At 36.9% G+C, this 13,609-nt stretch overlaps 1 protein-coding gene across 2 annotated transcripts in view; it reads right to left on the bottom strand.

Annotated features, from left to right (window-relative positions):
• Positions 1-13,602, bottom strand: part of dnai1.2 (dynein, axonemal, intermediate chain 1, paralog 2) — a 40,498-nt gene extending 26,896 nt beyond the window's left edge. The window contains exons 1-17 of one of the 2 annotated variants that reach the window (XM_044024380.1): positions 13,593-13,602; positions 12,894-13,001; positions 12,700-12,780; positions 11,743-11,866; positions 11,371-11,426; positions 10,841-10,996; positions 10,670-10,729; positions 10,506-10,559; positions 9,396-9,480; positions 9,180-9,297; positions 9,014-9,057; positions 8,038-8,285; positions 7,686-7,775; positions 7,472-7,559; positions 7,257-7,336; positions 4,543-4,691; positions 2,775-2,874 (exon numbers count right to left, since the gene is read on the bottom strand). In XM_044024380.1, the coding sequence (XP_043880315.1) occupies positions 2,775-2,874; positions 4,543-4,691; positions 7,257-7,336; positions 7,472-7,559; positions 7,686-7,775; positions 8,038-8,285; positions 9,014-9,057; positions 9,180-9,297; positions 9,396-9,480; positions 10,506-10,559; positions 10,670-10,729; positions 10,841-10,996; positions 11,371-11,426; positions 11,743-11,866; positions 12,700-12,780; positions 12,894-13,001 (1,641 nt within the window). In that variant the 5' untranslated portion in view covers positions 13,593-13,602. Of the gene's footprint in view, positions 1-2,774; positions 2,875-4,542; positions 4,692-7,256; positions 7,337-7,471; positions 7,560-7,685; positions 7,776-8,037; positions 8,286-9,013; positions 9,058-9,179; positions 9,298-9,395; positions 9,481-10,505; positions 10,560-10,669; positions 10,730-10,840; positions 10,997-11,370; positions 11,427-11,742; positions 11,867-12,537; positions 12,590-12,699; positions 12,781-12,893; positions 13,002-13,592 lie in introns of those variants that run through there. The other variant, XM_044024381.1, reaches the window with a different exon arrangement.
• Positions 13,603-13,609: the final 7 nt, after the last annotated feature.

Here is a 13,609-nt window from a genome sequence, read left to right as displayed (position 1 = left end):
AGCTACATTGACCTTTATTGACTCCAATATGATATTATTCTGGATATTGGGCTTGGAAGAAAAATGCTCACTGATGATTCTTTTAATTAGTTTTTTTTAAGTGCTTTTGCTTTCCTTTCGTACTTACTAATGTTTTTTTGTAAGACGGTAAGAATTAAAGCAACATACACACACACACACACATGCACACAACAAAGGTCTGCTCAAATTTAATTTCCTCTCTGTCACCCTGAGGAAATGTGTTAGACACAACACACTGCAGCAATGGCCCAGACGGGTGTGAAGACAAACAGATGGCGAAGGTCTGCAGCCATACTAAGGAAATATGTGGACATAAGCAGCGTGGCGTGGCATCCGGTGAAATGACTTCAGAATGGAATGAATAACCGCCGACGGGGCAGGAAGAAACTGTGTTTGAGCAAACTCTCATTGCCTGAGGTTAATCTGAGGCTTTAGACAGCTGAGACTAAAACTACTGTACGGTATATTAACACTCTGATATAAATGAGGTGGATAATAGGTGACGAATGGTAAGTTGTTGTGATTCCCGATGTTCTGTCAGAGAAGCCTCTCATATAAAGCATCTTATGGACCAGTGGGCCATATTTATTTATTTATTTATTTATTTATTTATTTATTTATTTATTGATTTATTGATTTATTGATTTATTGATTTATTGATTTATTTATAAGGACAAAGCCCTTTGTATGAAAAATACATAATAAAAGCTGCAAAGAATCAGAGCAGATATATCACAAAGCACACGTACACACCTCACACCTTTAGCTACATTGAGTACAGCTCTGATTTGAATTCGATTGTGAACATTTAACCTTCAAAGTAAAATATTTTATGTCTGAAATTGATTTGTTTTGATTTGGTAGTGAATTCCATAATTCACAGCGTGGAGCGTTTACCATTCAGTTACAGTTACCATTCACTCTGCTGCTCCTAGTTATTAGTTAAATATGTTTTTACTGTCAACTATACATTGCTCCGTATCAAAACACTTTTATTTTGAAATCCTGTGAAATATCTGTTGCCATATGATGGAATACGGTGATGCAATGTTTCACTTGACTGGCGCCCTCCTTCCCAGACTAGATTCACTTGAGGTCATATGAGACCTCTGATGCTATAGACCATCATGTAAGTCACCTCTTACATGTAAGGAACAATAAAACTGTAAAGTATGAAGCAGATCCACACACTTTGAAGAACTGTCCTGATCTGCTTTTTGAATTAGTTTTTCATTTTTGATCAGAGCACTTCTTAGGTTAGAAATGTTGTAATGGTCTGACCATGTTCTGAGGTGCCAGTTGGGTCAGGGCCTAACAACACTACGTCAGAGTTAGGCTTAGTGGTATTTGAATTTTTATATTTTTGTATTTTTGCAAAGACGTTCAAGGTGAGTGATCTCAACCAGTGGTAAGCACACTTCCCCTGGTGGTACTTGCAGGGAAATTAGAAATACTCTTTTACTGTATACACCAGGGTATGTGATTAGAACTGAGGAGTTCTGACTGGAGTGTGTAGAAAATGAAACAAATAAAATAAAAACTAATAATGCAATGCATTATTTGGAATAAATCTGGTTATTTTTCCACCACTGTATTTTAACATTAGCGATAATGGTGTTTACTTGGTGTAAAAAGTTTGAGAACCAGTAATCTCTACTCATTATTCTCCCAGAACTCCCAGAACACATCAAAAGGTTGACTTTAAAGGACTTTAGTGTTGAAGAGGCCAAATGCATGATTTGTGAGGTGACCGTGATGCTGACTCTTGACAACCCAAATCTAAATCGTTGAGTGCATGAGCTCAAGTGAACATTTGTGCCAATTTTGTGTGATTCCCTGGAGGCAGTGTTAAGATAACAAAGGAAATTGTGAGACCACCAACAACCTTGAACTTTGACCACCAAAATCATGCACTCAGAGTTCTGCAGTGCGGTGGCCATCAGGAGCAAACGCACTGCAACGACCCAAAACACATGCAGGAGGAGAAACATGCTGCATATTCACAAACGCTGCAGATTCCAAAACACAAATGAAAACAAAAACACATGCAGAAGCGAAAACACTCACAATTCCCAAAACACAAGCAGAAACCAAGCGCTCGTTTTCGTGCAGCTCTACAACCAATCGTAATTCTGCAAAGACTTTTAATTTGAATTTTTTTCAAACATTAAACAGTACAACTAGTTTACTGTACACTATAAGATATCAATGTATACAGTACGTTGTACAGGTGCTTATATCTGATTAAGAGGTCTCTGAAACATAGCTGCGAGGAGATGTGCTTTCAAACATGTAGATACGGTGATCTGAGTGTTTTATTTTGAAAACCAGACGTCGATGTCCTTAAAAATCAGCTTGACTGCAGGCTTTTAACCGTAAATCCCTTTCGTAATTCAGTAAAATTAAGAGAAAAATACAGAGAAATGAGTCTCGGATAGCTTGACCACAGTCGGATAACCTTTTAATAAAGGTCTTTTAATAAAGTAAGAATTAAGTAGTCCCCATGTATTGTAACAGCTAGTCGTAGAGCCGCATGAAAACGAGCGCTCCCACAGACCCACGTCCATTTTTGAATATGCTGGTGTTTTCTGTCCTACGTGTCTTTTGGGACTTCTCGCTTCTGCATGTTTTTTTTTTGTTTTCGTTTGAATCTGCAGCATTTGTGAACATGCAGCTCATTTGTCCTCCATGTGTCGGCCACCGTACGACGGTGAAATGACGTCGTTTAGCACAAAATGGAAAAGAACACTTACCCTTCCGTCTGTTGTGACAGCGGCAAATACAGTGGAGGAATATGGAGACCAGGAGACGTCTGCGACGGCGGCGCTCAGGTCAAAGGTGAACATCGGAGTGCTGAAAAATACACAGACACACCAAACAAATGTCAGATACTCAAACTAGTTAATTAGACTTTTAAAGCTTTTATGGGCAGAAAACACGTTCTAATCTGAGGTAAAACATTTTAAGCAAGTATATGTGTTATATATCAAAGTCTGTTTACTACTGAAGTTTATATTGCGATGTTTTTGCTGAGAGATTAGGGATCACATTCTGTTTTAAAAGGTTTAGAGAGCAGTGTAGTACGTACAGAAATAACCCTAACAACCCTCATTCACACAGCTATAGTTGAATATATCAATAATAAAATACAAGCACATGGTTAACTTTCTTCACAGCTATATTTACAAGAATAGATTCACCAGTGAATTTTAAACGGGACGGAAAGGACTGCTTTTATTTATTATTTATTTGGAACTATTTTTGTACGGCCCATGTTTTTCACAGTATGGTGTTACCCTATTAAATACATACTCACACGTAATCTTAAAAAAAAAAAAAAGTATTTAAAAATTAAAATGAAATAAAATGAATGAATGAATTTATTTATGGAGTATTTTCAGGTCCAAACAGACACAAACCTCACTGAACAAACCAGAAAGTCCTATCAGCCACACTCATAGCAACTCTTCCCCTTTGGGTTTGTGAAGTCATTGCTGATGTGACAATTTAGGGAATACAAACAAACTGCAGATATAATATAAACACATATGACATAAATCTAGTTAAAACTATTTCATCAAGGTTTTTTCTGTAATGGCAGAATGACACTGCCAATTTGTCAAGTTAAACTCTGTATTTATAGACTTGATGAATCTCTCGGTATTATTACAAAGCCTTTGTGTCATCTGACGGTTTTATGGGATGTTTGTGCCTCATATATCAAATTGAAATTGACAGTTTTCAGTGTTTCTTTTTTGAGCAGTGTGATACAAAGTTGCCTGATCCAGTCAGAGCCTCCACTGGAAACAATATGGCTTTTTATCTACAGGAGGTTATGGATCATTCTTTAAAACTCTTCCTAACAATGGGTGAGTGATCGCTATCATTATTCACTCCAACTGCCTGCACTGCAGCACTATGGGTTATTCAAATGAACAATTTAGAAGACATAAAATGGATGACAAAAGGGAGGTGTGATTGGAGGAGTTACAATGTGCACTCTCAACTCCATAGCCATCAATCACAATTGACTCCGATCCTTTATGTTTAACTGTGTCTGCCAATGGAGTACACGCCCATGGATCAAATCAGACACACATAGTCTTCAGATCCTCACTTTAACTCAATGTTTCAAAGGAAGACTGTGACGCTGAGTATTTCTGTCTTTTCCCCTGAGATGTAAATCCTCTCCGGCAGATGTGCTCCAGCCAGAATACATCCATCCATCAAAAGCTTCCCACTCTCTGTTAGTGGCAGCTGCACTTGATGCAACATGATGGGCCCAGCTAAGCTAATTTAAGATGGCACTGGATTCACTGCAATGGTGGGAAAATGATGTAGAGCAACAATGTTTCTATCATGGGCACTGAGTTTAGACATTCCGATTCAAGAAATGGAAATAATGTCACATTAGACAAAGATACAAAACAAAAACCTGTGATGTAATATTCAGAGCTCAGAATGATGATCTTAAACCTACAGTACAGTAGAAGCAGTTATTCACCGTAACAGCTGACTTACTTGATGGTATGGTCCCAGATTTTGACCGTATAGTCTGAACTGCAGGAGATGAAGACCTTTGGGTGAAAGTGGTTCCACTTCACAGCATGCACTGCCATGTTGTGGGCGTCAAAGGTCTCCAGGAACTGGCTGGAATAAGTCTTGGAGCACTATGGAATAGTGGAACAGTATTCATTCGAGAAGGTGGAACACATTCATCACTTGATAGTGAAAGCTGTAACTTTTGCACACCTCTCGAGTTCTCTTGTACTTTAAAAAGTTAAGGGCTTTATAAAACATCCAAAACAGATAATTAACATTCTGAATGCTTCCTCGGGTGCACATTACAGGTCCTGTGGTTCTGGTAGTTGGAGTGCATATCAAATAACTGCAGCCTCCGAGGAGATGTAACACCCTCATTTTGCAATTTCCCTCCAAATGGTTTGCAAAAAATTGCAGTAACATGATATAAACGAGGCTGCGGTAAAAAGCAAAGAGAGATAAAATGTATTATTCCTGTTTCTCCAACTAACAGCTCAATTACTGGCACGGTTATGTTATTTTAGATTAGGTTGTAAAATGTGTCTTCCTGCTTTATTTAGTTAAGTGTCACCTGAACTCTTATTTTTACTGAGCAGGATGGTTTTGCATTGAATTAAGAATATTCCAGTGATCATCAAAACATGTCTATAATGTCCATGACATAACATTAACACAGTGTGAAATAATATACACTTACATCATGTTGCATTTACCTTAATTTTTCTATCGTTATTTTATATAAATCTCTCTTTTTTAACCACTTTCTGAAGCCAAAGGCACATTTCCACTTTTGTGGACAATAACGGTTATTGTTATTGCATTTACTTTCTATATTTATGCTGTAGCATATTCATTACATTACATCATAAGAATACATTATAATATGGAATAATATTCCATAATATTCCAACAATTAATCATGTATATAGTAGGTTAAACCTAGTCCAATTATTTTAATTCATTGTTTTTATTTGTATTTCTATTGCTTATGATTCGTATTCTTCTCTCTAATACTCTTAGTATACTTCATTTCTATAGGTTGTGAATCTAAGTTGTTCATTATTTGTATTCTTGGTTGGAGAAGTTGTGATGAAAGCAATTTCCTGTGTGGGATTACTTCAGTATGTCTGATTCTGATAAATTAGCAGAGGTAAGCCATATTAAACATTATACAAATTGTTGATTGGGTAAAACTCACTCTTCATTAAAATGTACAAGATGAGTGATAAAAAAATAAATAAAATATTACTCTAAAATACATGGGCAGCCAGTGGAGTGAGGCCAAACTGGGGGTGATACATGTTCTTCTTCTCTGTTGCAGCAGCAGCAGCATAACAAACAAGAATGATCTTATTGACAAAATAAACACATTTCTGCCGGGGCACTGCTAACTGAAGGGAGGCTTAAATATGGTTGACAGTTTTAACCCAAAGAGGGAAATGCAATTGTGGTTGAGTTTGAATTACCCTTTAAAATTTCCACTGTTTGTTTGCCGCTGACACAAAAGAGTTGACAACAGCAGTAAAGCAGCAGCAGAGCTATATTATCGCAGGGATAAATTAACTGGAAAGTCTAGTCGGCAGCTACAGGTGAAAGATTCTTAATCTGTCACTGAACCTTGAGATGTCACATCATATTCCATCACACATGCTGGGTTAGTGTCTGGTCATATATCTGCTGGGTACAGTAATTGCTCAGGAGTGTGTCAGTGGTGAGTTCACTTCCTCTAATGCTACTGAAGTGTTGTCTTTGATCACATCCATTACCTCCAACAACACGTTTCAAACGGTGAATCTCTTACTACTTTATAATACTCTATGTGTTGTTGTTCATTGTTTTACCTGACAGATTTACCTGTGTTTCCCAATTGTTCTGTGACTTTTTCATCCCTTATCTCTATATTTCATTACATTGTCTCGTTCTATGTAAACTTTTCTTTTTGAATTTTCATTTGTTTAGCCTGACGCGTGTTTTCATCTGTTTGATGCAACTTTGTGTCAGTTTACAGTCTGACCCTGGCTTCATTGACAATGCAGAGTGTGTGATCCTTGACATTAAACATTACTATTGTGTCAAGTCACATTTCTAGATTAAGAAAAACCCCACACACAAACCAAAATGTTACAAAATGACACATTACAGCGAGTACAGTTTAGTTTTTAAATGTATTCATACTCACTCACACATGTGAAACCTGTTCAGATGTACACGAAGCTGACAAATTCTGCTGACTACTAAGCTCCCTACTGCCACCCACTGTCATGGAAGAGTATTACATTATAACAGTCACTGTATTGCTGCCACTGGAGCTGAACAATTACATTATTGTAGACTTTATTAAATAATAATTTTTTGGACCTATTATGTGAAATTTCCCACGGTGGCACAGTAGTTGAAAATCACTGCTTTAATGTACCTAAATTAATTTAAACAGGGCTTTGCAATTCATTTTCCGTTCTTGATTACATTGTTCATCAAATTGATTACATTATACTTAAATATACTGCAAAATATTATTATAGGTGATTGCCATGTAATATACCTTGCATCATAGAATTACATATGTGTATGTACAAATATATAATCATAGATTTAACTGTTATCATACAGTATAATTTATTCTCTTGATTCTCTTCTCTGCCATTCATTAGACAGCCAAAGTAACTTTTAATATATACATTAAGCTGTCATACCTTATGTATTTTTCCATCCTCAGTGCCAACTAGGAAGAGATAGTCGATCTGTTGGTGGAAATCAAACGCTGTGCCACAAGCTGTGGACAAGAGGCATTCAACACTTTAATTACACCTGTTTGATGGAGTGGAAGTGATCACAACGCAGCTGAAACTGTGTAGCGACATATTACACACATGCAAATAATGATGTGCTGAGTGAACGGAAGTCTTACCGATGCTGGACTGTGGGGCATGTTCTAGCCCCTCAGATATAGTACCGTTCATTGACAGTCTGATAATGTCGGTAAAGACCAGCTCAGTCTGCAAATGTGTTCACGCAGAGATGCAGATGTCAATATAGTGTTTACAGAGGCAATTACAAAAATCAACAAGTGTGAATTTGAGCATATGTACGTCCTACTCGACCTAAATCATTTCCTCACTAACCTTAACAAGCGTCCAAGACACAACCCGGCCATCAGCAGACACCGAATAGAAATTGTGGTTGTTGTCCATGTCATCCTTCTGCCAGCGTACCTGAATAAAATAAAGCAAACTGAATCTAATTGAAAGCTTTATTGTATTATAATTGCACCAAACTGCACAATGGAATGCAATTTCTCTTATATATTACTGATATTCTTTAAAGTATATTATGTGTAATGGATCTGAGTAAAGATAGAAGTTATTTATTTTTCATTCACAATATGTTATGCTGAGGGCTACTCGGGTGGTGTAGTGGTTAGCACTCTTGCCCTCATGAGTGATTGGAGGTAAAAGTATTTGTGTCTGTTCTCACCTGCCAGACAGGATCAGTGTGTTCCCCAGTTTTAGCTGTGCTCTTGAACACAGGCTCCGTTCCCTCCTGTTTCAAGTTGTAGACGGCCACGCAGCCATTGTGGAATCCCACTGCCACCAGGTAGGAACACTCCTTATGGATGTCGAGGCACATGGCGCCCGACGTGGTGGGGTAGACGTGCTCAGGAAACCACGAGTTCTTCAATGTGTAAATGAGAAGCATGCCGTGCCCCTGTTTCCTGAAGTCATCTGGTCAGGAGAGGGGATACAGGGACATTAAAAATGTAAACAATGTCTGCCAAAGAATGAAAATTTAAATGAACGACTTACTCTCTCAAGAATAACGACATACCAGCTCAAAAATGACTTTCTATCTCAAAATAATGCTGTATTAAGTCAAACAATGATTTTCTATCTCAAAACAATGCCAACTCATGATGATTTATTGTCTCCAAATAGTAATAATCACTCAAAAATAACAACGTCATCCCTCAAAATAATGACATACTATGTGTAATTATCTCAAAAACAATGACTTTCTATCTCAAAACAATGACTTTCTATCTCATTAATTCAAAACAATCATCTTCTAATTCAACATAATGCTCTATCTACTCAAAACAATTACTTTCCACCTCGAATCAATGACTTAATAACTTAAAATAATGCTTATTAACTCAAAACAGTGACTTTCCCTTTCTCAAAACAACGACTCTGCCTTGATGAATGAATACTTCAATACTTACTATCTCAAAAATAATGAGAAAATATATCCAATAATTGCAATCTTCAAAATAATGACTCAGTGATTCAAAATAATGAACAAATATTGTTATATTGAGATAATAAGGCATTATTATAATAGTAAAGTCATTATAAGTTTTTTTTTACCATCCTGCAGGATTAACAGCTGGTCTTCACAAACACAGCAACACTTGCAATTGTGATAGTTACGGCTCATTAACCTGTGTACTTACATGACCCCATACCCACAGCAAACAGGTCCTGATATTTGTTATTCCTATTAAAGACAAATGCATTAAAAAAAAGGTAATCCAGCAGAGTTGATACAAAATGATAGGAGTACAATCACTATTTGTCTTTCCACAGGACAATAATGAAGAGTGTAGTGAGCAAACATACCAGCAGAGGGCGGTGACAGACAGTCGTTTGGCTTTGTCATAGTGGAACTTCCACAGAGGGAGAAGGGTGCCCTCTGGATCCCTGAACTCATCCGACGGATCCTCAAAGTATTTGAAATCTGAGAGGAGAGAAAAGGAAACGTGAGACAACCTGATTATATGATTATGGGACTTTGGTTTTATGAGTGTGTCACATGACAGGTTGAACAGAACATACCTTGTGCTATGTCATCAAATATGTTCTGATGGACCATTCTTTCAAGGATCTTGGCCGCTTTTTTGAGTTTGGTGGCGTCATCGCTCTACAACAAAGACATAAACTCAAAATATTTAAAAACACAGTGACCAGTGAACCACCAATTTAGCCAATTGTGCAGTGTATGTTTATTACCATGTTGCCCATTGGCACCACAGGTAACATGTAAAAAGCTACACTGACACAATGACTTTTACAAAAAGTCCAAATCTACCCTTAGTGACAACTGACTAGAAGTTAAAGAGCTGTCTTATATTTTAGCAGAAGTTGTAAGTCCATTAGATCATTCATATAATATACTGAAAACATAATCCAAATCACTAAATAGAAAGTACATGATGCGAAATGATGTAACACAGCACAGCAACACCGGATGCCAGACACAGGCCAGCACTCAGATGTTCATCTGCCACTAGATGCCCAGCTGCTGTGTGAGCTGTAGCCAACTCACTCATGTTTTCTTTGTCTCTCTGTGAATAATTATAATATGATATGAATGACTCAAAACAAGTAATGAATGAAAACTAACTGGCAAACTCACTGGCAGTTTGCCCTGGAGGTTAAAGCAGATTTGACAAATTGATCAGAAAAAACTGTGTAAATAACTGTGAAAATAAGTGGAAACATTTTGGATGTAATGCATGTGTGTGTATATATATATATATATATATATATATATATATATATATATATATATATATATATATATATATACATACATACATACATGCATACAGTGGAAACATTTTGGATGTAGTACATAGGTGTATATATATAAAATATATTTAATACCCATTTTTACTCAACCCAGTATAAGACGTTGGTTTTATCTTTTTTTATTATTATAATAATAATAATAATAATAATAATAATAATAATAATTGTTTTATTTTATGACTAATTTATTAGGGCTTATGTTTTATTTGTTTTATTCATCTCTGATGTACAGCACTCTGTTTCAGCGGCAGTTGTTTTTAAAGTGCTTTATAAATAAAGTTGGATTGGATTGGATATGTATGTGATGGATATGGAATTGTATTGAAAAGGGAGGTTGGTGAGTGGCCAGTTTACCTGAGACTTTTCTGGTTGCTGCAGCTCCTCCACATATGCATCATAGATCTCCCACTGCAATGAGGAGTCAAGTTATTACAATCTGTGAGAACAGATATTATTCACTGAGACACAACCCTGAATGAATATCATTTTTAAAATGATATTCATTTAAAACCCATTACCTGACTGGCAGTGGCAGAGAAGGTGCAGCGTGGAGGTGGTTCAGTCTGACAGCTTCTGTCCTACAGAAACAAAGAAATGACTCCACTGAAACTCTGCAGACAACAAGCTAAGACGTGTATGAGTATAAGATTATAATGTTTAGATATCTTGTCTGCACTGCTCAGTCATACCCTTTGTGGGTTATTAAGGGTCTGGGAAGCCCTCTCACTAAAGTTGAACTGGTTAGTCTGTTTCGGCTCCTTCCTGTCGATTTTGGAGGCGACACTATCTGGTCTGTCCTCTTCTCCAACTTCTTCCACTTCTCCTCCATCTTCTGCAGGTGTAGCCTGGGGGAAAACGACAAAGGGAGGTTTTGGAGCTCCTGTCACACTCTCGACATCTGGACTTTAGGAAATCAACAATAAATAAATAAACTGAAATATTACCCCAAAGCAAAAGCTGTGATTTGATTTAAAACAATATCACCAATTGTCAATATAACAACATGTTACATTACAACCAGCTCTCTCTCACAAATGTCAGGTCTGATAGTATTGCTTCACAGAGCCTATTTTAAGATGAAGGACTCAGTATATATATAATGGTACATCATTTCTGTTCTAGTAGACCAAACAAAATATGAACAATAACATCATCAACAATAGAAATCACCAAAAGTTACGAATTGCAGCATTAAGTACAGCAACAGCTTTCTACTTACCGGAGTTTCCGTTTTTTCTTCATCTGGTTCTGTCTCTGTGTCGACTGTTGCTGCCTCTGAAAAATGTTAAAACCATAATTTGACTGTTCAGAAAGACAAAAAAATTACTTCTCACGTGTTGACTCACAACATTTCTTTCATTTTCTGACATATGCTGAAAGCGCAGCTCCCCCATGACCCTCATGTGGAGGGGAAATGGGATAAAAGATGGATGGATGCTGAAAGCGGCACCTTGTGGATGCAAGCATGGACTACACTTGAATTTTAAAAGATGCACTCACTACACTCAACAAAATCACATGTTCTTAAATGTCTGACAACAGTGTTCTTGGGTGATCTACAGACACAGAAAACCACACAGCATGTTATTACCTTCACAGAGACCCCCCCTGGCCCTCAGTCTCCGACCCTCATCTGAATCTTCATGCACGAGGCTGCCTTCCATCTCAAAGAGAACAGCCATCTGATCAACAATACAGGTCTTGTAGGAACGGTCCTGAGGAACACAAGAAACAAGTGTACTGTCATCTTTAAAATGTAAATAGTTGACAGGGAGGCAAGAACTGCCTCTCTAACTGAACAATGTGATAGTGACATCTACTGACTTAGATTAGATTAGACTTCCTACACTGGTGAAATGTACCTTTTATACTTACAGCACAGCAGTGTTGGGAGCAGACAAGTACTTCATGTTTTTATTCGTTTTTAGGTTTCACCACAGCTGAGGAGTCGCATATTTGATTTTTTTGTTAGATATGATTCTCCTCACCATTCGTCCAGGTTTGGGACTGACACTAGGAGTCCACTGGATGTGGGGTCAAGTGGGGTCAATTTACAGTATTTAAGAGTGAGCAATGGGAATTGGGTACCTTGATCAGGGGTACCCAGCCCTTGACCTGGCAGGATTCGAACTGACAACCGTCTAGTTACAAGCCCAATGTATTACAATATAATGTAAAAAAAAAAAGAAAAAAAAGGGCAATATACAAATGCAAAAATATTTATAGAATGGCAATACTGAAACAGGTATACAGATAGTGGTTTATTAAATATAAATAAATACTAATATACATATTAAAATGTTTTGTTCCTTGTTTTGTTTTGACATGTTTTACAAGTGTGTGTTAAGTTATTGTTTGGTCTTTTGTTGATGCTTGTTTACCTTACCTAATAAAATCGTCATCATCATCATCATGTTTACATATATTACACTGTAAGCCTAGGAAAAAGAAAAGTGCAGTGACTCCAAATTATTGCACATGATTATTGAAGTAGATGTGATATTTGTGCTCCACAATATTATGACTGGCGTTATTATAACTTCCTTACCTTGAAGCTGTAGCGTACAATATTTTGGGGAGCATGTGGGTTGTTTGTGGTAAGGATCCTTGTGATTTCTTCTTGTAGTGCCTGGTGATAGATGACATAATAATTTGACAAAAGGTAATAATCACAAAACAACAGCAAATCATTAATTAGATCTCTCCACACAGCCCCAATACAGATCCCTGTTGTTCTCTCACAGTCTCAGACAGTTCCACTTGACCAGCGGGTTTAATGAGTCCTTTCCCATGAGACTCAATCAATCCATCACCAGGCTTCATGCCTGATAGCTTCTGAACGGTTGACATCTGTATGAAAATAAAAGTCACCAACTATATGGTTAAATGTGGCAAATGGATCATGAGTAAACAAGTATATTAACATTTAGCATGTTAAATTGTCTCTCTCTTGGCTGTAGAGAGAGACATTCAATATATTCACATTCAATTCAATTCAAACACACCTGAGGCGGTGGGAATGTGCTTTATTTGACTGTTTGCTTTGTGTTTGTATGAACTGCGTCTTTTCTGTTTGTATGTGTTGTGACTGTATGTGGTTATATGTAACAATTATACTTTTTCTGTGACTAAATACTGTTTTATATGTAATTAATGTGTTATATGTAATGACAGCACAGTATGTTAATGTGTATTGACGATATGTTTTTGTGAAATGATTCAACACATATGGTTTTACATAACTAAAGGCCTTTATGTTTAATTGACTGTACTGTATGGACTTAAATATAGTAACTAAATGTCTTTACGTGTAACAACTATATATTTGTATGTGTAATAACTATACTCTAGGGTTTTATATGTAATAACTTAATGTCTTTGTGCAATGACTCTATGATTTTATACTGTTCTGTATGACCAGTTTAGCAAACGTCCTCTTACCTTTCTTATGTGGGCTG

Source organism: Solea senegalensis, linkage group LG4 (assembly GCF_019176455.1).
Source record: "Solea senegalensis isolate Sse05_10M linkage group LG4, IFAPA_SoseM_1, whole genome shotgun sequence".
Classification (NCBI taxonomy): domain Eukaryota; kingdom Metazoa; phylum Chordata; class Actinopteri; order Pleuronectiformes; family Soleidae; genus Solea; species Solea senegalensis.
The sequence above is the reverse complement of the archived record's forward strand: the minus strand, read 5'-3'. Positions and strand labels throughout refer to the sequence as shown.